Raw genomic sequence first — 26,176 nt, 5'->3', positions numbered from 1 at the left:
GAAGTGAGGCTGTTCTTATTGTATCCTCTGTGGGCATTTTTCCCTTTTCCAGGTGTACTCCTGCCTGACAGCTGGAACATCTTTCAAGTTTCAGGGATGCCAGGAGAGATCAGTGGACTGCTAATGAATTATTGATAACTTCATTGTGCTAGCATTTTTGTTTCTTTTCTCACCATGATGTTCTTTCTGGACAGTTGGCAAGACTATCTTCTCAATCAAAGCAGGATCCTACGTGCTAATGCCTGCTCTTCTGCTGCACGGTATGAGCCCAACTGGGATTGAGAGAAGGACACAATAGAGAAAGGAAGGAATATGTGGGCACTCCTTTTATCCTCCTTTAAGGAAGCTCAGACTTACAAAGTGTTGGACAAGACATTTTGCTCAAAAGCTGAATACTGTAGCAGACTTCACTATGTTCTGGGCTTGTTTGCTATTGTTCTTTGGTTCTTTGGACAAAGAGAGTGAATTGACACCAGGTAAAAATAAAGTTTTTTTTCAGAAGCAACATATAATTGACCCATGGAATTTGCTGTCACATGATATTATGGAGGCAAAAAAAGTCCAAAGGGCTTGTGTACATGGCTGGCAGGGAGTGATTTCTAAAGCACATCAACAAGTTGTGCACTAACTAGCCCATGTAGACCCAGCTAGCATGAACTAAAAGTTCCCTAGTGCGCATTAACATAGTGCTGTTTCAGTATTATTGCAATAGTCCACCCTTTGGTGAGAAAAGCATAGATAACTGCACAGTTAGGTTCATTTTAAGAGATTTTATGCCCTTTATCTGAAACATCTAGAATTGGATACCAGATGAGCTGTGCCATTGACCTATTCTTGTCTGGCAATTCTTTTCATCACACTCTACTTGCTCCTGGGTAAGGCAGCAGATCTTGCTTACTCTTCACTTGCTGTGCACTGGCCCAAAACAGACATGTCTTTCGGATGGAGTTTCTAACTAAACTATCTCAAGGCCTGGTAGGCAGGGGTCGTGGCTGAAGGAGATACCAAGTTCCCATTTCCCACACACCACTTCTTCTCTTTGGTGAGCTCAGCTGCTTTTGTTGAGGGCAATGGTTTTGTCTCATTCACATACTCTTCTTTGTTTTAGTAACCTTGGTTCTGATTTTTGTTCTGAATGGTTTCCTGCTGCTTTTTCATACTTCCTACCATAGGCTCATTGCAGCCTGTAACATTGGGCTTAGTGGAATCATGCTATGTGTGACTAGCCCATGTTTCCTATGTACCATTAGCTTATGGAGCAGGAATTCTTAATCTGCTTTTCCTCCCCTAGAAGTTGGTCTCTTGTTGTTGGTCATAGATACTTTGTAATTTGTACTCTCAGTCTAGAAACGTTAATGACCATAGAGAATTGGTGCAATCTGAGGAATTAAGCTCAGGATTGCAAATCAGAATGTGACTGTGTGTTCTGATCCTGGTTCTTCCACTAAGATTTTGGGCAAGTATTTTATCCTCTATGTCTTTGTTCCCTCCCATAGTTAAAAGTCTGCACAGCTGTTTGAAACTACAGAGTGCGGTATTGCTAAGTTTTCTTATTTCCATAATTGGGGCTACAGCTCTCCTTGAGTTATGCAAGAGGTTCTCTTCTCCCCCAGCCCTCCTTGCCTCTCTTTACTGACTGGCTTCTGGCACTGCGCTGAAGCAATGCCACTCCTGCAGTGACATGCCATCCTGACCCTACACTTGAGTGCTCAGTGATTCCTTGTTTTCTCATGTCCGCAGCTGCTGGAGAAAAGTCTGTAAATGAGGGGGAGAGGTGGCAGCAAGGAGGAAAATATTTTTGGCTTAATAAACCATCAAGGCAGTCAGCTGGGACATTCTATCAAGACTTCGATTATACACCGAACTGTACAATTCATTGAGAAACATACACACCCCGGAATTGTGTAAAGGAGTACACCATGGTCCACACAGGCCTCTTTGTGTAAGTCTCTCTTCTGGAGCCTGATTAGTTAAATCAGCAGAAAATAACTTTTAATATAATGCCCCTTTTAGAGGATTATGGCACATTTGAGCTGGAAGGTTCCATGGCAGCTGAGAGTTGCAGAAGAAAAGAAGTAATGTGCCCCAGCCCCCTGGCCCAGCCCTGATCCCCCTCCTGCACCCCAAATCCCTCATCCCCAGCCCCACACCAGAGCCCACAACCCCACCTGGAGCCCTCCCTCCTTCCCCCCGCACTCCAACCTCCTGCCCCAGCTTGGTGAAAATGAGCGAGTGAGTGAGGGTGGGGAGAGTGAGTGACAGAGGGGGGATGGAGTGAGTGGGGGGCGGGACAAGAGTGTTCAGTTTTGTGTGAGTAGAAAGTTGGCAACCCTAGTTTCAGTATAAAGACTCCAGAGACCTCCAGGGAAAAGGAAAGTTACTGAGGAAGCGAAGGGATTAGCAGTGTGGGTAGGGGAGGGTGTGGCTGTGACAGAAGAGATAAAGAGGTTTGGGAGAATATCCTATCAGGCACAGCAGAGATGATCACAGGGCTCATAACTAGAAAATTAGAGGATCAGAGAGTTTAAATAGATCTTTTAAAATTGGGTTAGCTGATTAAATCAGAAATGGTCTAGAAACTGCTTCCCATTGTCTGCCATCATCTCCCCTCCGGGATCAGGGAGAGGGGTTGTCGGAGGTGGTGGGAAGCACTTTCTGTGTAATCTGAGGACCAGGCAGAGGTCAGAGGCCTGTTACATAGGTTTATGCAGAAGATATATGTATGCAGATGATGTGCTGTATGTGTGTGCAGAATGTACTGTGTGATGTGTGTGGGTGTTGTGGAGGAGGGGTGTATGCTGGGTATTCAGAAGTGTAGCGATTGGAGGGTCTGTTTGTGAAGAGAAGGGCTCTTAGCTCTGGGTTGCCAGAGGCTGTAGATGAGGTTTGAATATGACACAAGTTCACAGAAATCCTGGGCTTGAGGGAGATGAGAATCGGTTTCCTGCCTGCTCTTCCCTACCTCAGACATCTTCAAAACTCACATGCAAGAAGAGCCCTGTCTTTGTTGCCCCCAGCCATAGCAGGTGGTTCTCCAGCTATGTACCGGGAGCAGAGTGAGACTGATGAGGATGATAGCCTCTTACCCTGCTGCTGCTGCTGCCATTAGAGAAGGGCTACCAGTAGGAGCTCCTGGGAGAAAAGGAGGCATTTAATCTCTGCACCCCCATCAGCATCAGCATAGGGTGATGCTGGTACCCGTGCTTCTCCTTTTCATCTGTGGGCTATGTGGAGCAGAGTTCAATTGGCAGGATTTGACTGCTTCTGTGACGATGCAGCGTGCAGGAGTAGCATCAGCATCAGTAGCACAGGCACAATCCACTTATGGGTCGGGAAGGAAAGGGAGACTGACAGAGCAAGAGGGAACTACACCCGTTGTGTAGTCAGCATTAGCAGTAGTTTGGGTGTCAATTTGGTCCCTTGTTTCTTCGGCCATCAGGGAGTAGAGTGTGCTGTGGAGACAGTGGGCTCAGTCCTAGCAGGGAGGGAGCATCCTGAACTTTTCTTTAGCTGACTGGAGGAGCAGTGTTGACCCAAGCTTCAGAAAGAGCCGTCTGCAGCAGGAGGGCGGGTTTTGGCTACACTAGAACATTTTAGGGCCGCTAGATAATAAAAGGGGAGAACTGGGTGGGGACCTGTAAACCAGTGCAGACAAGGGAAGCATTGGAAGACGTGAAGATTGAAAGGGAAGGAGGGGAAAGAGAGACTGGCGGCAACAATGGAGGAGTGGGTTGGAAGCGGAAGAGAAATGCATGTAATGGAAAGGATGGGGTAAAGACAGGGAAGGCAAGCTTGTAGGGGTGGTGGTGGAAAGAAGTGTTTTGTGCATATTTCTAGCTGATCTTGGTGTGTGTGTATTGAAAATGCATGTATGTATACTATGTGTAGCGGAGATGTGTGTTTACTGTCGAGTGGAATGCAATTTTTAGTGCTCGTATGTGTGTATGAGAGGTGCCCTGTGCATAGGGGAGTGCAGGTTTTAGAGGGTCTGTGTGAGGTGACTGGGATTCTGGGTTGTCGTACTGCAGTGCTGAGCCCTGGAGAGTGTTATTTATAGCAGCAGCCGCTGAGGCAGGAAAAGTTTGCTCAAGCTGTCATTTGTGTGAGCTGGAGAGCGAGTCTCCCTCCCTCCCTCTCTTGCTTCCTTCTGATTTTCACTGTAATTAGTGAGCTTTCCATGAGTGGAGTCAGGAGCTGGCATCTTCCTTTGGAAAGACAGCATTCTTCGTGCAGGAATGATAAGAGTTGACCCTCTGGGACTCTTTAGCTGTGTTCCCTGCTGTATCTTGAGTGACTTTCTGCACCCAGATTCCGAGGTAGAATTAGAAGGGAAGGGGTATTGCTGCAGACCCCTTCTTACATTCCAGCTACAAAACCCTGTTTTCTAGGGTCCACAATCAGAACCTAAATGTTCCCTTTGGGCTTAGATGTGACAGCAACATTTGTTTGTCGAATGAGAAGCTAAAATAATTCTGTTTGTTTTAGCGTTCAGGCTTGGGAACAATGTGTTTGCTGATAGGAGGCCATTCTGTGCTCCTTTTCTTCTAGAATCTGCTTCCTCTTTAAAACAGAAAAGGTTCCTGTTGAATGCAGCAAATAAAAAGGACAGAGTGATAGCGGCAAAGGGTCACTGCACAGGTCCAATATACACGCACTGCACATGTGTATTGCTACAGTACAGTACACACTAGCAGCTTCTTCTTTGGCAGGTGATATAAGGTCTCCCCTTCTAAATATACCATTATTGAGTAAGGAAAGAAAATATCAGGTTGGGGCTGCAACTCTGTTGTGCTTCAGGCCTTTTGCAAAAATTGGGCAGTTCTTGTGCTTTTCAGATACATTTTTGCATATCTCAGAAAGTACAAGAGCACATGCATAAATGGATAGGGTCATAGAGTTTAAAGCCAGAAGGGACCACCCGATCATCTAGTCTGACCTCCTGTGTACCACAGGTCGCCAATACCAACCAACATCCGCACATTAAACCCAACAACCAAAATTAGACCAAAGTATTACAGCCCACAGAAGAGGAAACTATTATGTGCCATGGGTGGAGAATAGGAGGGAACGAGGTGCACCAATGCCCAAGGCCCCTGCAATGCTAGTGAATTGATTAAGTGAGATATATATACTCAGATAATCCCGGCAAGTGACCCTCATTTCATGCTGCAGAGGAAGGTGAAAAAACCCCAAGGTCACACTGCCAATCTGAACTGGTGGGAAATTCCTTCCCAACCCCCATATATGGTTGTCAGTTAGACCCTGAGCATGTGAGCAACAACTAAGCTAAGCATATGAGAGAGAGACTACTCAGTGCCACCTCAGAGCACTGGCCCACCCCATCCAGTGTGCCATCTCCAGCCATGGCTATCCCTGATGCTTCAGAAGAAGGAGACCAAAAAACAAACAAACCCCAGAATACATCGGGGGGGAAATCCCTTCTTGACCCCTTCAGGTGACCAGCTGAAACCCTGAAGCATGCGCTTTAGGAACATAAGACTCAAACTAGAAGGGTTCCCTTAAGGCTGCTGAGCCCTGCCCCCACCATCACAAGCAATCCTGTTCATAAATTTTTCCATCTCTCTCTTAAAATGAATTAAATTGTTCGCTTCTATGAGGAGGCTGTTCCAGAACCTCACTCTGATGGTTAGAAACCTTCTTCCAATTTCTGGCCTGAATTTGTTCATGGACAGTTTATATCCATTGTTCTTGTGCCAGTACTGTCCTTGTGGCACTTCATGGAAACATAGGTACAGGTCCAAACATCCACCCCAGCCTGTACATGCAAACACTCATGCTTATTCATTGTCGTGCACATGTCCTTCACTAGACAGAGCTCCTGTTACTTTGGCATTTGATCACAGCTTCCTTAATGCAGTAGGGAAAATGTTAAAAGTGAAACTCTATACCTTGTGATGTTGTTATGTGGCCTAGATTAGTCCTGAGCTGAAAGAAGCCCTGTCTTGAAAAGCAATGTTCCTCTGGACTTCAGAAGATCATTCACTGTGGTGTCTCACAGAATCTTACTGGAAAAGTGAATTCCAGCTACTTTAGATAAGAGACCAGTTACATGGAGCGAAAAGTAGCTGGAAAGTTGTATCCAGGTGGGAAATGTTGCAATATATAGAGTTAGGGAGAAGTTTCAAAGGGGGGGGGGTGTGCTGTAAATATTGATGCTGGGTTACGTTTTATTAAATTTTATTAATGATGAAGAAAAGAATAAATGAAAACTATGTGTGATCGTAAATTGGAATGCATTGCAAACAGCAGGGAGGGCACAGAAATAATAAAGAGGCATCTAAAAAGTCCAAAAATATGGGCAGGAAATAAAATGAGATTCCATCTAGAAAAATGCAGGCTAATACTTCTAAGAATAACCTAGTGCAGGGGAGAAAACTGGAGAGCAGGAATGCTGAGGGAGACTTAGGGGTGATAGTGAACAGCTAATGTAGATATGTGTTTCAATGCAATATGGCAGCAAAAAATATTGGGATTTTGCAGAGGAATTATGCCACAGAGAAGCTACTTGATAACCCCTCTTTCAGAGACTGATGATAATAAGATGGCACCTGGGGTCAATGGAAGTTATTCCTGTCCTGAAGGATGTCTCTATAATAATATGTAATTGTCCTAGGTACCTCCTTAGTAGATAATTGGAGAGAATTTCAAGAGCACTTTCAAAAAGAAAAAGATTAAGGGAGCTGGAGGGATTGATTTATGAGGAAAGGTTTTAAAAGCTAAGTATGTATTAGCTTGACTAAAAGACAGTGGTGAGGGAGGGATATGTAACTGTCTTCAAGTATCTTACATAAAAATTAGGAGGGAGAGGAAGTGTTTATGGTTGTCTGTGGGAAAATAATGGGCTAAAATTGACCAAAGGACAGTTTATATTGAGTATTAGGAAACATTTCTTAATGATGAGAGTGGACTGGAAGAGCATCCCAAGGAAGTAGTGCAAACTTGATTGTTTGTCATTTAAAACAAAAAGTAGAAAGAGGAATCCCAAACTCAGATCCTAGGTAATTTAGGTGCTTTCAGGAAATAATAAATAGAATAAATAGGTTTGTCAGAATTAGATTTGTATTTTTTTTTATAATTTTGACAGATAATATTGATGTTTATTTTAAGTGTTTTTTTATTTTATCAACTTAAATTTTCACAGTTGTGCAAAATCATGGGTTTTAAGCATTTTTATTTTTTAATCTATCTAAATAGTCACAGTTGGTGGATATTATGGGGGAATGTCAGACAATAATTATTTAAAGACAGTAGATATTGAGATTCAAAAAGTTAAAGCTTTATAATCATTAAAACACAAATTGTTAACATCACATGTCAAAATATACAAAGTAAATATCCTTAAATCAAACTCTAATAAGTTCTCACACAGCATTTTTCTTACATTGCCTATCTGTAGATTTTGATTATTATAGATGGAAATAATTTTGGTTTGTGTGTGTACAGTGAAATTGGCGTTTTCTGACATTTATCAGTAAAAATGGAATCCTTCCAAGCCTAACTACAGCAGACAATCTTGCATTGGTCCTGGGGTATATGGACTAGAAACTAGATGATCTTAATAGGCCTTTTCTGTGTCTAATTTCTAGGAGTCTAAGATGCATGTTCCTCCTCTGCAAAGCAGAGAATGTGAAACAAAGCAACCAGTTGCCATAAGATTCAGCTGGGTTGAGAGATCAGCAGATGACACATTCAGTGCAAATGTAAAATAACTTTGAGACCAATGAACCAATGTAAGGACCAGGCATTACATTATAAATGGAACTATCAGGCCAACATACACTGATCAGGAATAGGATTATGGGGAAATCTTTGAACCTCTGAGCCCAGTGCTCAGCTGAAGTAAATGAGCATAAAAACATGTCCACCGTAAGTCTTATAACAGTATCTGAAGCTACTTTCCAACATAGTTACAGCCTACCAGGGTTGCAATACAGTTTGCATCTGTGTTTGATACAGTTAAAAATCATGTTATGGTCCCCAAACTGTGGGGCGGGTCCCCCTGGGGGGCATGGAGGGCCTGGGCCAACAGCCAAGGGAGGCAGGGAGGGAGCCCCACCCCACCCCACCTCCAGCTCTGCTCCAACCCCAGCCCCGGCTCCCAGCTCTGTGCCTGGCCCTGTTCCCAACCTCAGTGCGGCTCCGCACTCTGCCAGGGGCCCAGCTGCTGGCCCCCACCACAGCCCGACTTCAGTTCCGTTCCCGGCCAAGGGTAATGCTGGGGCGGGGCCAGGAGCAGAGCCACACCCAGCTGCGGGCCTGGCTGCTGACCCCCACCACGGCCGAGCTGCAGCTCCGCTCCTATCCCAGCCTTGGCCCCTGGACGTGGCTCCAGCCCAGGCCCCGTGCCCAGCTCCAGCCCCACCCCCAGCTGTGGCCCCAGCCTTGGCCCCTTACCCCTGTCTGCGTTTTCCCCCCTCCCTTCCTGAGCTGCGTCCCTGCTCCTGGCCCTGGTTCCGGGGGCGGGGGGGGGGGGGGCACAACCCTCAAAAGTTTGCGGACCACTGTACTGTACACTGTATCACACTGTCTGGAACAGTTCACGACTGTTAGTGCCTATCTCAGGGCAGAATGCCAAAAACAGGGCAGACACCCCAAACTGGTGGTATGTTCTGTAATTAGATTTCCCCAACCGAGTAACAAATGTGAACTCCCAGATCATTATAACTCAGGGGTGGCCAACCTGAGCCTGAGAAGGAGTCAGAATTTACCAATATCCATTGCCAAAGAGCCACAGTAATACATCAGCAGTCCCCATACCCCCCCCCCCCCCGCCGCTCCCAGGTCCTCCAGCCCACTGGCAGCTCTGCTGATCAGCGCCTCCCCATCCCTCCCCGCACCTCCCGAAAGAGTCCCGATCATCTGTTTCGTGGCATGCAGGAGGCTCGGAGGGGGAAGAGCGAGGGCATAGCAGGCTCAGGGTAGGGGGCAGGAAGGGATGGAGTGGGGGCAGAGCCAGCGGTTGAGCAGTGAGCACCTCCCAGCACATTGGAAAATTGGCACCTGTAGCTCCAGCCCTGGAGTCAGTGCCTATACAAGGAGCCGCATATTAACTTCTGAAGAGCGGCATGTGGCTCCGGAGCCACAGGTTGGCCACCCCTGCTCAGGGCCGGCTCCAGGGTTTTTGCCGCCCCAGGCGGCAAAAAAAAAAAAAAAAATTTCACGAGCTGCTGCGGCAATTCGGTGAGAGGTCCTTCGCTCCGAGCGGGAGTGAGGGGCCGTCCGCCGAATTGCCCCCAAATAGCTGGACGTGCCGCCCCACTCCAGAGGGGCCGCCCCAAGCACCTGCTTGGCAAGCTGGTGCCTGGAGCCGGCCCTGCCCCTGCTATAACACTACAACCTTGGAGTCACAGACAGTCCCCTTAGGCTCTTCAGTCTACCTTGCCACCCAAGCAAGCTGGACTTCGTGATAAATGGTCACTTACACCAAAAATCACAAAATATTCAGGTTGCTCCCAGTCCCCAGAGACCAGTCACTTACTCCGGATCAATTTGTACTTTAGATCTCACACCAAAGACAACTACTGTAACTAATCCTGTAATAACCTAACTAAAGATTTACTATCTAGGAAAAAGAAATGAGAGTTATTTACAGGTTAAAGCAAGCAAGCATATGCACATTAGTTATCATATATGGTTCCTAAAGATGACGGAGATGCAGTAATCTGTCCGTTCAAAATGTCTTTCAGGGTGAACTCAGGGGTAACCCCTAGGGATCTCTGCCTTAGTTTAGAGTCTCTGATCCTGTCAGAGTTCAAACAGCAAGGAGATGAAAAATTGTCTTGTGACTCTGTTTTATCTTTTACATTTAGTCTTCCAGTCCATGAGACCAGCTTCCTTGCATCCTTGCACGTAGCATTTCCATGGCGTGATAGGGCCATTCACCAATCCTTTGTATTGTGATGTTCCTTAATGGCCTATTTAATCTTGACAGGTATTCTTAATGGGCGGAGGAGGGGAGAATGATTCGCATCCCTGGGTTCACAAGTTCAGAGCAAACATTTTCAAACTTATAAAGCAAAACTTACATATTTCCTTATAGCATAGAATATAGACATTAAAAGTGAGATTAATGCATGCAGCAATTTACAAGCATTTCATAAAGTCTAAAAACATTCTTCTAAGACTAATACCTATTTTAAGCAATATTGTAGTAAGAAAATAGCCTGTTTAAAGTAAATAAAGCAGTCTAATTGGCACTCAAATATTCTGTTTCATAAGTATCATTTCCTAGTATAGCCAGCCCTAGCAGACATCACTAAGCCCTTTGTTTTTCTTACTGTAGGCAAGTCGAGAGTTGTATAGTTTACAAGCATGAATTAGTATATTTTGAATACACCTTTAGGATATTATAACAAAACCACAAACTACCATCTCCAGTGCATGTGTCATGGTAAAATTAACAACCTTTGGGCTGATGCCTTTGTAGCATACGCGCACGGGCTGATTTTCGGACGTAGTGAACACTTGTAGCTCCCATTACCTTCAGTTGGGTTTGTGTGCGCTCAGTATATCTGAAAATCGGGTCCATGCTGCATCTGCAAACTCTCTTACAAATGTCACAACCTCAATCTTATTTCTTCTCTCAACACGCTCTCCCTATCCCACTCACAGTGACGGAATCATCAGGCACCAATATCCCTAAAAGCTGCCTGTTGGCTCATGGCAGGTTGTAGAACTCTGTGGAGAAGTTTTAGGCCATGTCTCTATTACCGAACTTTCAGCGGCACTGCTGTAAGCTCACTTGTGTAGCTGCTCTATGCTGATGGGAGAGAGCTCTCCTGTCAATATAATAAAACCACCTGAACGAGTGGCGGTAGCTATGTCGGTGGGAGAAGTTCTCCTGCCGAGATAGCGCTGTGCACACGAGTGCTTATGCCAGCAAAACTTGTGTTGCTCAGGGGTGGGTTTTTTCACACCCTTGAATGACCTAAATTTTGCCAACATAAGTGGTAGTGTAGACATGGCCTGAGTGAAACCCTGTAATGTCTGTCATTTTAAACACAGATTTCTGCAATTACTAGGATGGTATTTTAGCTCAAGCTTGGAATCATCAGCTCAGATTCTGGTCTTGTAAGCACCAAATGTGGGTAGTTGCAGACATTGGCATTGACACACCACCTGTGTGTTGTTTTTAACCAAATTAATGTCACTAGACTTTGATCATCTTCCAAATGCAATGGTTAGTCTTAACCATATCCAAGGCAGCATTATCTGTTGGGTTTGTCAAAGTCATTCCTTGGTGAGTAATACATGGAGATGTTTTGTGTTCAATTATTCTAGTAAATATGAAACTCTGAGATCAATCTGACCCATTCAGATTAAAGGCAAAAGTCCCAATATTTGAGTGGAAGCAGGACTGGGCCCACTGTCAGCAGTTTCCATATTTCACAAAATTTCCTCTTTCCTGGACTTGGGAAGCCAGTTTAGGACTTAGAAACCTGATTAGTTTCTTCACTTTTGGTGATCACTAGCAGGCATATTCTGACTAGTTTGTCACAAACCACCAGTGCTGTGCTGCCAATATTTTAATAAGTGTGTGTGTACCCCCCTCCTCCCTTCAAAAATGTCCCTCCTGGTTCTGTGATAAATCCTTGCACTGGGTGTGTCCACTCATAGAAGGGAGAGTATGGGATTGAGGAATCTACTCATTTGTTTCCCCATTTAGACAAAAATGCTTTCTCATAGCCACAATTGAAAAAATGTTTTCTTGCATGGAATCATGTGGTGCATTCTGCTATGAATCTGAGTCCTGGGGACAAATCCTGTTGGCCAGGGATAGTTTAGCAGTATCGAGAGAGGGGGTGCCTCCAGAGACAGAGAAATCATTCCAACTTCTCTTTAATTTGGTTGATCCTCCATCCTGCCTTTCACTGCTGATTGTAAGGCCCTGGGAGGGAAGAGCAATATTGCAATTAGCAAAAGTGTAGTTAGCTAGGGAATTGATTGTCTCCATGTAGGACTCCTTCTGATCCCTGCGCCAAAACCACCATAAGTTGTAAAATAGTCTCAGCATTTTTTGCAGAAATGAAACAATTGCTGCAAAATAGATATTGAGTGAACACCTCAGCAGCTCAAATGTTGCTGTATTAGGGTTACCATTCGTCCGGATTTACCCGGACATGTCCTGCTTTTTGTGTTAAAAATAGCGTCTGGGGGGGAATTTGTAAATCACTAAAAATGTCCGGGATTTCCCCCCCATGCAGAGCGAGGCGCGGCTGGGAGGGCTGCAGGAAATTCAGCCGCTCGCATGGGGCTCTGGCAGCCAGAGCCCTTCCCCCGCAGCTTGCCGGGCTGGACTCCGGAGCAGCTGTAGAGCTCCTCCTCCCCGCATTCTGAGCCGGCCGGCCGGCCTGCCGGGCCGTTTGCATCGGGCCTCGGCAGCTCCTCCTCCCCTGCTGCCCAGCGCCCCGCTCCGGCAGCACTGGGTGGGGTGGGACCGGGTTGTGTGTTGCGCTGGGGAGCGCAGCCACGTGTCCGGCTCCGCACAGAGCCCAACACCATGTTCTGAGCGGCAGGGTAAGGGGGCCAGGGGGCAGGAGAAGGGGCAGGGAGATTTTGGAGGGGGCAGTCAAGAGACGGGGGGGGGGGGGTCGGGAGTTTGGGGGGGGGGCTTTTGGGGGGGGTGGAGAAGGTTTTGGGCAGTCAGGGTACAGGTAGGGGGTAGGGTCCTGGGGGGCAGTTAGGGTGGGGGGTCTTAAGAGGAGGCAGTTAGGGGACAAGGAGCGAGGGGGGTTGGGAGTTCTGGGGGGGGCTGTTAGGGGGCAGGGGTGGGGAGAGGGATCGGAGCAGTCGGGACAGGGAGCAGAGGGGTTTAGATGGGTCGGGAGTTCTGGGGGGGGCTGTCAGGGGGTGGGGAGTGGTTGGATGGGGTGTGGGAGTCCCAGGGGTCTGTCTGGGGGTGTGGATAAGGGTTGGGGCAATCAGGGTACAGGTAAGGGGTAGGGTCCTAGGGGGCCAGTTAGGATGGGGGGAGGGTCTCAGGAGGGGGCAGTCAGGGGACAAGAGGCAGGGAGGCTTAGGTAGGGGGTGGAGTCCTGGGGGGCAGTTAGGGGCAGGGGTCCCAGGAGGGGGCAGTCAGGGGACAAGGAACGGGGGGAGGGTTGGGGGTTCTGAGGGGGGCGGGAAGTGGGAGGGGCAGGGGCGGGGCTAGGGCGGGGCTCCTCCTGTCCTCTTTTTTGCTTGCTGAAATATGGTAACCCTAGCTGTATGTTTGTCTCAAGGGATTGCAAAAAGAGGCTCCTTTCAAAGAACATAATGAACTTGGTAAAGAACACCTTCATGCCTTAAGATAGCATTAATACTGGCCAGTCGGCTCTAGAAAAGCAAGCAAGGTACTAGGTCGGTAAGGTGATACTGTGGCTATATGAGGCATTTGTTGGATTTCACCTTGGATACTATGGGCATTGCCTGGTCCCATCCCATGGGAATAAGTTAATCAAGCAATGTTGTCAACTTTCATAATATTTTGTTCATGGGGTCATGTTATTAGGTGAGAATCTCACTTTTTTTTTTTTTTTAATGAAAGCTGAATTTCTAGCCTTCATGGTTGAAGAAAATACGTGAATCCTAAAGGCTAAAAACCCAGAAGACAAATAAAAAGAATCCTAAATTTACTATTTCTAAAAACTCATGATTTTTGAGCCTATTTCATGATTTTTTGAAGCCTGACTAATAGTTATAGATTGCTTGGGGTTGGCCATAATATTATTGCGTAAGAGAAATTGATACAGTGATAGGCCCTGTGTCGGATACTGTATGCAGTGCTGTGAGCACTGTCCTACAGCAGTGATTCTCAAACTTTTTTTTCCGTGGACCATTTGAAAATTGCTGAGGGTCTCGGCAGACCACTTAATGATCTTTCCAAATGTTGTTTGTACTATTAGCTAACTATTGTAAAGCACTTCGGATAAAAGCGCTATATATAAAAAAACTTAATAATAATTAACTTTTTTTGTTCTACAAATAAAAGCACACTACTCATATTTTAATATCAGTAGTCTTACCTTTCTAATGCGATGGATGTGCCCTCTCTCCCCCGCTGCAGCAGCCCCCGAGCTGGGGATGGGAAGGAGGGGGGTCTCTCCCTCTCTCCCCTACTGCAGCAGTCCCTGAGCTGGGGCTGGGAAGGAGGGGGGTCTCTCCCCCGCCACAGAGCTGAGGCTGGGAAGGAGGGCCGTCTCCCCCCAGCAGCTGGGGAAAGTTGCCTCTTTCTCTGGCCGCCACAGCCCTGCAGGTCCCAAATTCCCACCACCCCCTCTTCTTGCCCCACTGCCCTCTCCCACCTACTCCCTCTTCCCCCAAGGCCACCACCTCACCTTACATGTGCATCTTCTCCAGAGTCCAGGCACCTAATTAGTGGAGCCATGCCTGTGCGGTTCCACTAATTAGATGGGTGGCCCTTTATTCTCTCATGTGTGGCCGCCCAGGCATGCACCTTAGAGGGAACCATCCGCGGACCACCTGAATGGAGCTCGCGGACCACAGTTTGAGAACCACTGTCCTACAGGAAAATAATTGTCTTGGCGAGGAGAGTGAAGATGATACCGCTTCTGATTAATCTAATTTAAAGAAAGGTTTAGAGAGTTGGGTTTATTCTAGGGCTGTCAAGCAATTAAAAAAATTAATCGCGCTTAATCATTCTGTTAAACAATAATAGAATACCATTTATTTAAATGTTTTTGGATATTTTCTACCATGTCAAACTTTAGAGCCTACAGGTCCAATCAGTCCTACTTCTTCTTCAGCCAATCGCTCAGACAAACAGGTTTGTTTACATTTTCAGAAGGTAATGCTGCCTGCTTCTTGTTTACAATGTCACCTGAAAGTGAGAGCTAGCCAGCGCCGCAAGATATTTACATGCCAGATGCGCTAAAGATTATGTCCCTTGATCCTTCAACCACCATTCCAGAGGACATGCGTCCATGATGATGACGGGTTCTGCTTGAAAACGATCCAAAGCAGTGCGGACCAACATATGGGGGGAGGCATAGCTCAGTGGTTTGAGCATTGGCCTGCTAAACCCAGGGTTGTGAGTTCAATCCTTGAGGCGGCCATTTAGGGATCTGGGGCAAAAATCTGTCGGGGGATTGGACCTGCTTTGAGCAGGGGGTTGGACTAGATGACCTCCTGAGGTCCCTTCCGACCCTGATATTCTATGATTCTATGTTCATTTTCATAATTTGAATCAGATGCCACCTGCAGAGGTTGATTTTCCTTTTTGGTGGTTAGGTTCTGTAGTTTCCGCGTTGGAGTGTTACTCTTTTAAGACTTCTTTTAAGTTGTTCCACACCTCATCCCTCTCAGATTTTGGAAGGCACGTCAGATTCTTAAATCTTGGGTCGAGTGCTATAGCTATTTTTAGAAATTTCACGTTGGTATCTTCTTTGCGCTTTGTCAAATTTGCAGTGAAAGTGTTCTTAAAACGAACAACATAGAATCATAGAATATCAGGGATGGAAGGGACCTCAAGAGGTCATCTAGTCCAACCCTCTGCTCAAAGCAGGACCAATCCCCAACTAAATCATCCCAGCCAGGGCTTTGTCAAGCCTGACCTTAAAAACCTCTAAGGAAGGAGATTCCACCACCTCCCTAGGTAACCCATTCCAGTGCTTCACCACCCTACTAGTGAAAAAGTTTTTCCTAATATCCAACCTAAACCTCCCCCACTGCAACTTGAGACCATTACTCCTTGTTCTGTCGTCTGCTACCACTGAGAATAGTCTAGATCCATCCTCTTTGGAACCCCCTTTCAGGTAGTTGAAAGCAGCTATCAAATCCCCCCTCATTCTTCAACATGTGCTGGGTCATCATCCGAGACTGCTATAACATGAAATATCTGGCAGAATCAGGGCAAAACAGAGCAGGAGACATACAATTCTTCCCCAAGGAGTTCAGTCACAAATTTAATTAACGCATTATTTTTTTAACGAGCGTCATCAGCATGGAAGCATGTCCTCTGGAACAATGGCTGAAGCATGAAGAGGCATATGAATCTTTAGCACATCTGGCACGTAAATATCTTGAGACGCCAGCTGCAACTGTGTCATGCGAACACCTGTTCTCACTTTCAGGTGATGTAAAAATAAGACACGGGCAGCATTACATCCCATAAATGTGAACAAGCTTGTTTCTCTTAGTGATTGGCTAAATAAGAAGTAAGACTGAGTGGACTTGTAGGCTCTAAAGTTTTACATTGTTTTGTTTTTGAGTGCAGGTATGTAACAAACAAAATCTACATTTGTAAATTGCACTTTCATGATAAAGAGATTGCACGACAGTACTTGTATGAGGTGGATTGAAAAATACTCTTTCTTTTGTTTATCATTTTTACAGTGCAAATATTTGTAATAAAAATAATATAAAATGAGTACTGTACACTATGTATTCTGTGATGTAACTGAAATCAATATATTTGAAAATGTAGAAAAACATTTAGAAAAAATATCTAATAAATTTCATTTGGTATTCTATTGTTTAACAGTGCGATTAATCGCGATTAATTTTTTTGAGTTAATCGCGTGAGTTAACTGTGATTAATTGACAGCCCTAATTTATTATCATGAGGGAAAGGGGGCCTTCTAGGGGTGACTGATGGAGACTTTTGAAATTCCAAAAGAGATCAATAAATGCAGTAAAGCTGCTGGAGCATTCAGCTATGTAGAAGATGTCACCTCAACTTGAGGAAATAGGGAACTTGGGAGAGCTACTTCGTACTAAGGGGAAAGAAGTATGTGGAGTAAGTGACCAAGGGGATGATTTAAGTTTGGACAATGGAAGTGCTCAGAAGACATCTTGATTTGTGTCTGCAGCATGATGAGGCCTGGGAAAGGGATTTTGTGAGAAAGCAGAAGGCAGGAATAAGATAAATTGGAGATGGGGCAATGTGTTGAGCCAGCTGGTTGGTCTTTTCTAGCTCCTAACAATATCTTTTGTTTTGTGGCCTACGTCATTCCACTTGCAGGAGTGAGATCTTGCCAGATCTCATAAGTTAAGCAGTATTGGGCCTGGAGGTAAATACTTGTTCCTTGGGGCTTGCAGGACAATTTGATTTCCAGAATTTAGTTTGGGTGTCTGTTTCATTAGGTAGTGATGCTGCACTAGACATAAGCACATTATTATAATGTCATTAATAAACTAGGTTGGGTTGTGGTGCAATGGCTTTGTCTTGGGCCACATAAGTCTGAAATACGCCAACCCTAGGAGTCCTGACCTAAAGAGGCTTCTTGAGCCTTTCCCTTCTCAAATGGGGAACAGAGGCCTGGTCTACAACCAGAACTTAGATCAACCTAGCTACATCACTCAGGGCTGTGAAAAATGTCATGTTCTGAGTAGCATAGTTAGGTTGACCTAACCCCTGGTGTAGATGCAGCAAGGTCGACAGAAGCATTCTTCTGTCCACCTAGCTACTGCCTCTTGGAGAGGAGGATTACCTACATCAACAGAAAAACCCCTTCTGTTGGTGTAGGAAGTGTCTGCACTACTACGCTACAGCAGCACAGCTGTGGTGCTGTAGCAACTGTAGTATAGACATACCCTTAGTCCTGTCTCTCTTGTGGTTGCTTCATTTCATTTTCCCTCTCTTGTCTCCCATCATAAAGGACCTGGAGAAGAATAAGGGAGAACCTTTAAAATCAGGTGTGAAGTTGGAACTTGTGATAAATTCCAATATTAAGTCCCCATCAATTTCCCCATTATTCCCCACCCCATATTCAGGAACCCTTGTCTTTGGAAGCTTTAGCTCTAAATAGAATGAAGTGGATTTTTTTTATTCCTAATAACTGTTTACCTCAGTAATGGGCCCATTCTCCAAACGCTCCACCAGCCCGCACACCAGCTCCTCTTATGGGAAGCAGAGAGGTTCTTCCGGCAGTTGCTGTGGGTTTCCATCAAGAGAAATATAGTCTTCTACCAGTAAAACACAGCCCTGCCCTCCTAGAGTGTCAAGGAAATTCAGTCTCCCTGTTCATTCAGCCTTTAGCTTCTCTCCCATACTGCTTCCAGAGTGGGACCCAGCCCTGTCTTGGAGACACATTCTACTTCTGGGATGAGAGGGGAATTCAGTTTCCCTTTATTCTGGGGTTCATCCCTTGATGCTTTACCAACTCTGCTTGGAAATACTACTAATGCTTACATTTGTCATGGGCAAATTGTGCAGGAGAGTGATCTAGGAATGCAGCCTTTCTGTTCAATTCACACTGGCATGCCTTCAGAGTGCACACTGTGAGCCTCGCACAAGATTCAGCAGGAAGAGATGTTTCTTTGTAAGTGTGCAGCCATAGGCAAGAAAGCACCTCCCTACCAATCTTAAAACATTTCCTAAGGATGAAATCACATCCCCCCCAATAGAAGAACAGTTCCCAGATTGTGAGGATCCAGACTCTGAAGCAGAAAGAGCTCCATTTAGGGGCTTTAAAAATAACCGATTGAAGACTGATCGTGTTTTGTACAAGTTCTAATTGCTGATTTCCGCGGGAGTCGAGTACAAGTACGTGCGTGTAGTCTGGTGTACTCACAGGAACAGGGAGGGGCTCTGTGTGCGGCACTTGTGGTGACACAGCACGTGAGTTATGGGGCATGTACCATATCTGGCACACTTGCGTGGTCAGGGGGAGTGCAGGTCCCAGGAGAACACTCTGTCTGGTGGAGTTGGAAACCTGTCCAGTGGTGATGTGGTTTGTTGGGATGTGTGGTAGTAGGCTGTAATCCAGTGGACGCTCAGGGTATAGCGAGAGTGTGGTGAAGTGTGCTCATTGGCTTGTGGGCACCTGAGATAGACTTGCTTGGCTGCTTTCAACTGCTGGTACACTTTTAATTATTTTCTTCAGTACAGTACAACCTTTGTGGCATCTGTATGAAATATACAAACAAACTCAACACATTTAACAGAGTTAAATAATTTCAAAAGGGGAGAGAAATAAAAGTGTACAGGCAAGGGACAATAGGATTCCATCTGAGAGGTGAAGAGATATAAGATGCCACAGAGAAGGTTCTTACAGCTACAGTGGTCAGACTGCATGGCAGGATAGAGAAGAGGCCAAGGCTAGATGAAGAGAGGAGGCAGAGAGAAGGTTTTGAGGTCACCTACACTCCTACAGCATGTCCTGGGATGGTTTTAAGAACACTGAGGGCAGTTTTGAACCTAACCTTGAAATGAGTGGGGAAATGATGGAGTATTTTGGGGTGAATGTGGTCATTCATCTGTGAGTGTGTGTGAGAAGGTGGCAGCAGCATTTTACACATGCCAGAGTCTCTGGAGCCGGGATCATAAGGAAAAGGAGTTTCTGTAGTCACAGGCAGAGGAATGAAGGCCTGGCTGAAGATTTCAGAACACAACTGTTTTCTCTCTTTTGGGTTTCCCGTTAAACGCTGCGAGCCCCTCCTGGAGCTAGGGTTGGGGAGATGGGTTGACAGCAGGGGGGTTACAAGTGTGTCACATGGATGAGATTGGTAAGGGATGGTTTTCAGTGCCTGTGTTATGCCACACACAGCCTGCTATCTCATGCACGGATGCTGATGGCGAATGCCTCGCGACAGCAGATTCACTAAATCTCAGGGCCTCTCTACGGACATTCCCTAGCAAGACTCTCTCTTTCCAGCACGCCTGTTTGAGTCTTAACAAACTGTTGGTGCCACAGGGGACCCAGAGTTTGGCCACTTGAGGGCCTCCTGCTTCCTTTTCCCAGGAGAGGGCAGATGACGGGGGGGGGGGGGGGGGGGCTTGAGTGGAGAGCCGATAGCAGGTAAGCAGTTTCAGGATTATACAGGTGGTATACGTGAGAGTGAGCCCATTGCCTGTGTGGATTGGGGGGGGGGGGGGAGGAAGAGTTTCAGATGAGGGATTACTATGGGCTGGTGGTGAGACTGTGTGGGTATAGGTGTTGTGCCTTGGGTGTCTGCATGTGACGGTGTGAACATGCCAGCTCATTCCTCTGTGAATTTGGCTAATGGGGAGTGGGTGATTCTTGGGTCGGTTTGTCAGGGGCTGTGTGGATGCAGGTGGTGTCTCATGTCTAATGGGATATGTGTAAACCTATTTCCTTAGATTGCAGCTGTGTTCAGCTCATGTATTTACTTGTATACCTTCTTCTGTGGTTAATGTCACACATGAGGATGTTGGATTAAACTAAATCTAGGTTTAGCTGGAATCTTGTCTTGCTGTAGCATGTCTCTCTCTCTTGCTCTTTTCTCTAAGCCTTCACCCGACAAAGCTTTCTCTACCCCTCCCCCATGTCCTGCCATACTCGCCTAGAGAGCATGTCACAGGGAATTAAGGGCTGAAAAGGCCTGGGAGAGGCTGCTCCTTTTGAACAGTCCCTCCTTTCTCTGACCAGGAGGGTGGCCCCTCCTGGCTGCCCCTTTCATGTCCTGTCCAATTCCCCTCCTCCCCTCTGCATTCAGCAAATGCCAGCGGATAGACTAGTGCCCCAGAGCCTTTCCGAGCTGTCCTCCAGCAGCGCTGTCTCTGATGCCATCCACTGCAGGGGAAGGGGGGGTTCCTGCAGGCAGCCAAGTTCCAGGACATTCCCAAAGGATCGCTGCAGCAAGCTCAGTCTTTTCTGTTTCCTTGTGGCAGAGGGGAGGCGGTTTCCGTGCTGCTGCACTTGCTGGCTGAGAGCTCCCTCCTGTCTCCATCTCTCTGTGTGTTTCTCTCCCCATGATTCTGACAGCATCTCATGCTCTCACTTTCAATCCTTCTTCCCACAATTCACACACAATCTCCTCAGAACAGAGATGATGTCACTTCCTTCTAGAGTGTGTCGAGAGGGGGTGCGAAGGGGGGGAAGTCACGACCCCAGCTCATTCGCTCCGAGCAGCCCCAGTTGAATAAATGAGGTTGCCGTCTTGGAGGGAGGGAAGTGCTCTGAAGATGATGCCTGGCTTCCTTGGCAGACAGTCATCAAGCTGTCCTTTCCTCTCCTGACTGGGATTTTCAATGGCTGCATGAAGAGTTCGCTGTTTCCTCCTTCACTCGTGATGTCTGTCTCCATGGACGCGCACTTTCCCTGAAACACCCTCTCGGGAGAGAAGAATGTGCTTCTGCTGGACCACTTGCCATGTAAGCGTTTCTGATTCCCATAGATCTCACTCTGGCCTGAAGGGTCGGGGTCCTGGGGCTCCTTGCACTGAGCACTTGGGCATGCATGTGTTTCCCCCTAGGCGGGGCTCAGGGTCCCAGGGCTTCTCACACGCAGGGCTCTCTCAATCTCTGACCCAGGTTTCAGACTCCTGGGCTTCCTTGTGTTGTAAGTGCTTTTGCATGCTGTAACCTGGGGAGCAAAGTCTGGGGCTCCTTGCACTCGGAGCAGTCTCTAACCCACTGTTTTAAGGTCCCAAGGCTCTTCTGCACTCAGTCCTCTGACTCTTTCCCTCCCTTCCCAGTCCCCTGCTAGGTTCATGTCTTCAGGCCTCCTCAAATATAACTCTTTGGCTGCATCCCAGGGTTCCAGATCCCAGGACTCCTCCCCCTGAGAGCACTATTTCTATCTTGCTGTAAGTCAGGTATAATAGTAACAGGCCGTCTCTCACTCCTCTCTCTTGCTGTTTCTAACACGGGGGGCAGGGCCCCAGGCTTCCTGGTTTAGATTTCACACAGACGATCATTAGGAATTAATTGCACTCCATCTACCCCTGGTTTCCACATTATTATGTGTAGGGTCTTTGTAAATAGAGGACTAGCAGCATCAGTCCCACAGTATTTATCATGTTCAATAATGAAAGGCCGGATACCCCATTCCAAGCCCACCTGTTGATTTTCATCAGGAATCTACCCTAGGACTCACTTTTTTCTGCAAGATAGCACTGCTTAATCTGGTAGTAGGCAGGAAAGTCTGCAAAGTACAACTGCATGTACTGCTAGATGCAGAAAAATGATGGAAAATACATTGATGGGGCACACTAGTAAGCCAGGGAATGCTGGGAATGTCTGCATGGATAAAGAGCAGTTGCAGGTAGGGAAAGGCTGGGAGGTACCACTGTGTTCATGGGCAAGGAGCAACAGCATGTAAGAGCAAGGTGAAAAGTATCTCTGTGTGCATTGATTTAGGGTAGCATATTCAAGGTAAAGGTGGAAAGTACCACCATGTGCCAGTGGTAGATGGTAGGGTTGTTCATGATAAGGCTAGAAAGTATTGCCATATGGCCAGTGGAGTGAGCAGTTTGAAATGTACCAAGTGCGCTTGACAAGTGTGCGCTAGGGGAGTGTGAATCCAAATGGTGTGTAGTTATTTCATATTGTTTTCTGTTCTGCTGAGCATGGAATACAGTGTTGCCTTTACCAAAGTGAGTAACACGCTGGAAGTGTGTCAGCATGTTAATTGTGGAATTTCCTGAAAAGTGTTAGAGGTGTGTGTGTAGTCACTTGCTGCTGCGTGACAGCATGTGTAGGAGAGCAAATCCAACTGAACCAGGGTGACAGCAGTTGGTAGTGGACACGGGACAAGAAATGCTGCCCAGTTCTAGGATGAGCTGCAGTTCTTGTGTGCAGATTAGAGAGCAGAAACATAACTGACAGGTACAAAATGCCAGATCTTGTGACCTGTTGTAACATCAGATGTTCTAATAATGTAGCTGTGTGATGCTGCTAGGGCAGCTCGTGGGGCCTGTCATGAGCTGCAAATGTTTTTGTGGTTTGAAGATTCTAGTTAATTTAAATGTGATCACTCATCAAGTCATTTTATCCAGAGTATTTGAATTGGATTTTGAGATCTAATGTGAAAGAGCTACGATCAGTTTTGAGTTAGGACTGGGACATGGCAGATTAGTGTAGTAGTTTGTCCCTCTGAAAGCCTGATGCAAATCCTGATTATATCACAAGTAATAGAAATGAGATGTTTTTATTTTTGCCTCTGTGGACACTTGACTAGGTTATCCTGCTTGTCAGTACTTCATAGAGACAGCACTGGACTAGCCCAGTTGCTGTAATTTGGGATTGAGATGCATTGTCAGCAGTGTCTGGGTGTGAAGGAGTAGGATTAGAATAGCAGGGGGTGCTGCAGATTAAGGTTGAGGTGCATGGGCAGAGCTGCATGGTGACCCAGACTCTGTAATAGCATAGGAAGCTGCAGGTCAGCCTTGAAGTGCATTGACAAAGCTGAGGGTGAAGGAGAGACTGGAATTGCAGGGGATTCTGAAACCTCACCCTGGATGTACACGGGCAGAGCACAGTGGGTTGCTGGTGAAAGCTAGAAGTGGAATTGCCTGAGACGCTGCAGGTCCGGATAGAAATACATTAACAAAGCCATGCAGAAGTCACAGGTCGCTATTGAGGTGCAGCTTCAGACTGAAATAGCAGGGGGTGCTCCAGTACAGGATTGAGGAGCTTCGGCAGAGCTGCGTAAGGGGGAATCTTGGACTAGAATAGTGGGGGAAATGCTGCAGGGCAGGATTGAGGTGCAGAGCTGCGTATGCAGGGGAGCTTTGTATAGCCTCTGACTTCTGTTGCCAGTGCTAATTAAGGATCATCAGGTTGAAAAACTAATAAATAAAAGAGAGAAAAAGGGAGAGAAGCAATTGTCCCTTAAATCTCCAATGACTGAATGCATACAGGAGGCAAAGTGAGGGCAGAGCAAACGGGGGCTTCTAAACAGTCTGCAGTCAAGATTGAGATCTCCTTGGACGCTGCTTCCTTAGCTTTGGCACACCATGGAGGCTGTAGGGTGCACACCCCCAAGAGATGGGAAGGAGATGTACAGCTTTCCCAGTGGTGTGTGAGGGCCAAGTGTTAATGGATGCTTTGGAGCACCTGGCTGGCTGAGAGGAAGGTGTTGTGAGGAGGCTTTTGAGAGAAGAACCTGGTGGCAGATGTGTGGGAGAACACGGTAATAGGGAGCTGTACAGAGCTTAGGTTGGCACAACCTGTCGTAGGTGCCCAGCAGGGATCACTTACAAACACAGAGCTCTGTAACAGGATTCCAACTAATCGTGTAAGCTGGTGTTCGGTGAGTGTTAATTACATTCAGCATGAGCTACATACCTGTTTAAGCTAATGCTTACCACGATCTTTGACTGCCTTTCTCTTTCCCTGCCTCCCCACCTTGAGTTTGGTATGCCCACCCCTCTTTGCCTGCTGGTGATGAATGGAGGAGATATGATGCTGTCATGGGAGTGGGATGGAGAGGACTCTCAAACAGGACCCTCTCCTTGGTGTGTGGTGGATAGAGGGGATTTTAAGTCAGCACGGGGTGCATTGAGGGACTGGAGGGGACCTGCATCCTTCATTCCAGCATTTCTGTTCACTTTCAGGAGATGAGCATCGTGCCTGCTGAGCCTCCTCAGACCCGCTAGCCATGCCAGGGATTGTGGTGTTCCGCCGTCGCTGGTCTGTGGGCAGCGATGACCTCGTTTTGCCAGCCATCTTCCTCTTCCTCCTTCACACCACCTGGTAAGTGGAGAGCACAGATGCTCAGAAGAAGGCTGCTCTGCAGCAACTCATGACTTCCTTTTGCTACTCCCATCTCCAGTGGCTGGAGTTCTCTCCAGTTCCCCTGTATAGCGCAGGAAGGTTGTATTGGACACTTATCACTGGTACCAAATTGTTCTGAACTTCTGGTCCCTCTTGCTTTCCCCGTTCCTTGGATCAGTGCTATTTAAAGCCCTTGTCCCACTTTCACAGGGGAAGCCTCTGTTAGAAGCCTGGTGCCTGTGACTCTCTGATACATCCTCACCCTTTATTCTGAGTGGTCTATTGAAATTTTGGGGTGTGCTTCTTTAGAGGGGCCCAGAGGACAGTGATTTGAGTGTGATGTGTCCCAGGGGATATCTCAGAACTGCCAGATAAACGCAGGATACCAAGATGGTGAGATCTGGGCAGCATGTCTCCTGGCATCTGGGAAAGAGAATTCAGGACCAAATTAATATATAGATGATCTGCAGGTGAGTGGGAGAACTAGCAGGAAATGTACAGGCCATCTCGGGTTCCTTCTTTTAGTCCTAAGGATAAAAAAACCTGGCTGTGAGGAGACTCTAGTTGAGGAAATATTACCATATGCTGGGCTGCTTTGCTTGGTGTTGCCACTGGTAAATAGTTGGCTTGTGCATGGCAGGTTTGTGATCCTTTCCGTGGTGCTCTTCGGGCTGGCGTACAATCCCAACGAGACCTGTTCCCTTAACCTGGTGGACCACGGCAGAGGCTACCTGGGCATCCTGCTCAGCTGCATGATCGCAGAGGTGGCAATCATCTGGCTCAGCATGCGTGGCAGCATCCTGTACACAGAGCCCCGGGACTCGATGCAGTATGTGCTCTATGTCAGACTGGGTAAGAGGCAGCAGCATAGGGCCTTCTAACCACTTACCCTCCACTCTGCCATCTGTCACTCTCAGAAGACTTTTCTTCCCTACACCCTGAGAGACACCTAGATAGCCACTCTTCTGTGATATGCACATGAATAGCTATGGAGCTCTTCTGGAATGGGTACACAACCCCCTGCCCTCCCATACATACCTTCACCCACCACCCAAAACACCCTCCCAGCAAACGTTTCATTCACTCCCCCTCACTGTGACACCTCATACACCCCATGCCTACAACAAATACATTCATCCTTCTTCCTGCAATACAATTGTACACCCACTTTGTGACACATTTACACCTTTGCCCCCTCCTTCTCCACAAGATTTCCCATAACACAAGTATATGCCTCAGTACAACACGAGCATGCCCACCCCAAGGCACACACGTGCCCTTCCCTGTCACACATATACACCCAGCCTTCACCCACCTACTTTAAGACACCACTTATAGGCCACCTCTCAATACACTTACCTATCTAGCAGTGTGCTCGTAGATAACCCACCTCCATAGCGATAACTATATTTACTGGATGCCCACATGACTCCCCTCCAGTCTTGAGCTGTGCGTACAGACCTCTTTTCCTCCTAAGAACTTTCTTCCTGTCACACCTATCCTGAGCTCCTCAGAGTCATACCAGAAAGGGGAACAGACACTGGTCTCTTGTGCAGGTGTTGGGATATCCCAACAAAGGGTTTCTCACTCTATCCTTCTATTCATCCCCCAAGGTATGGAAATGTATTTAGGCCACCACATCTTCTCCCTGGGGGAAGTATTTTTATAAGGAGCCTGGTGGGGAAATCTTTTGGATAGACAAGGATTTGTGCCCCTTTTAAACGTGAGGGCAGGGCAGCCTGTTGCCTGTTCTTG

General features: G+C 46.8%; 1 protein-coding gene across 1 annotated transcript in view; it reads left to right on the top strand.

Moving 5' to 3' along the window:
- Window positions 1-24,305: 24,305 nt before the first annotated feature.
- The window catches only part of DAGLA (diacylglycerol lipase alpha), a 45,530-nt gene continuing 43,659 nt past the window's right edge, over window positions 24,306-26,176 (top strand). The window contains exons 1-2 of the mRNA XM_065404117.1: window positions 24,306-24,400; window positions 25,062-25,273. Coding sequence (XP_065260189.1) covers window positions 24,306-24,400; window positions 25,062-25,273 — 307 coding nt within the window. The remainder of the gene's footprint in view (window positions 24,401-25,061; window positions 25,274-26,176) is intronic.

Source organism: Emys orbicularis, chromosome 4, assembly GCF_028017835.1.
Source record: "Emys orbicularis isolate rEmyOrb1 chromosome 4, rEmyOrb1.hap1, whole genome shotgun sequence".
In the NCBI taxonomy this organism is placed as follows: domain Eukaryota; kingdom Metazoa; phylum Chordata; order Testudines; family Emydidae; genus Emys; species Emys orbicularis.
Note: the sequence above shows the minus strand (reverse complement) of the source record. Positions and strands in the feature narration are given on the sequence as shown.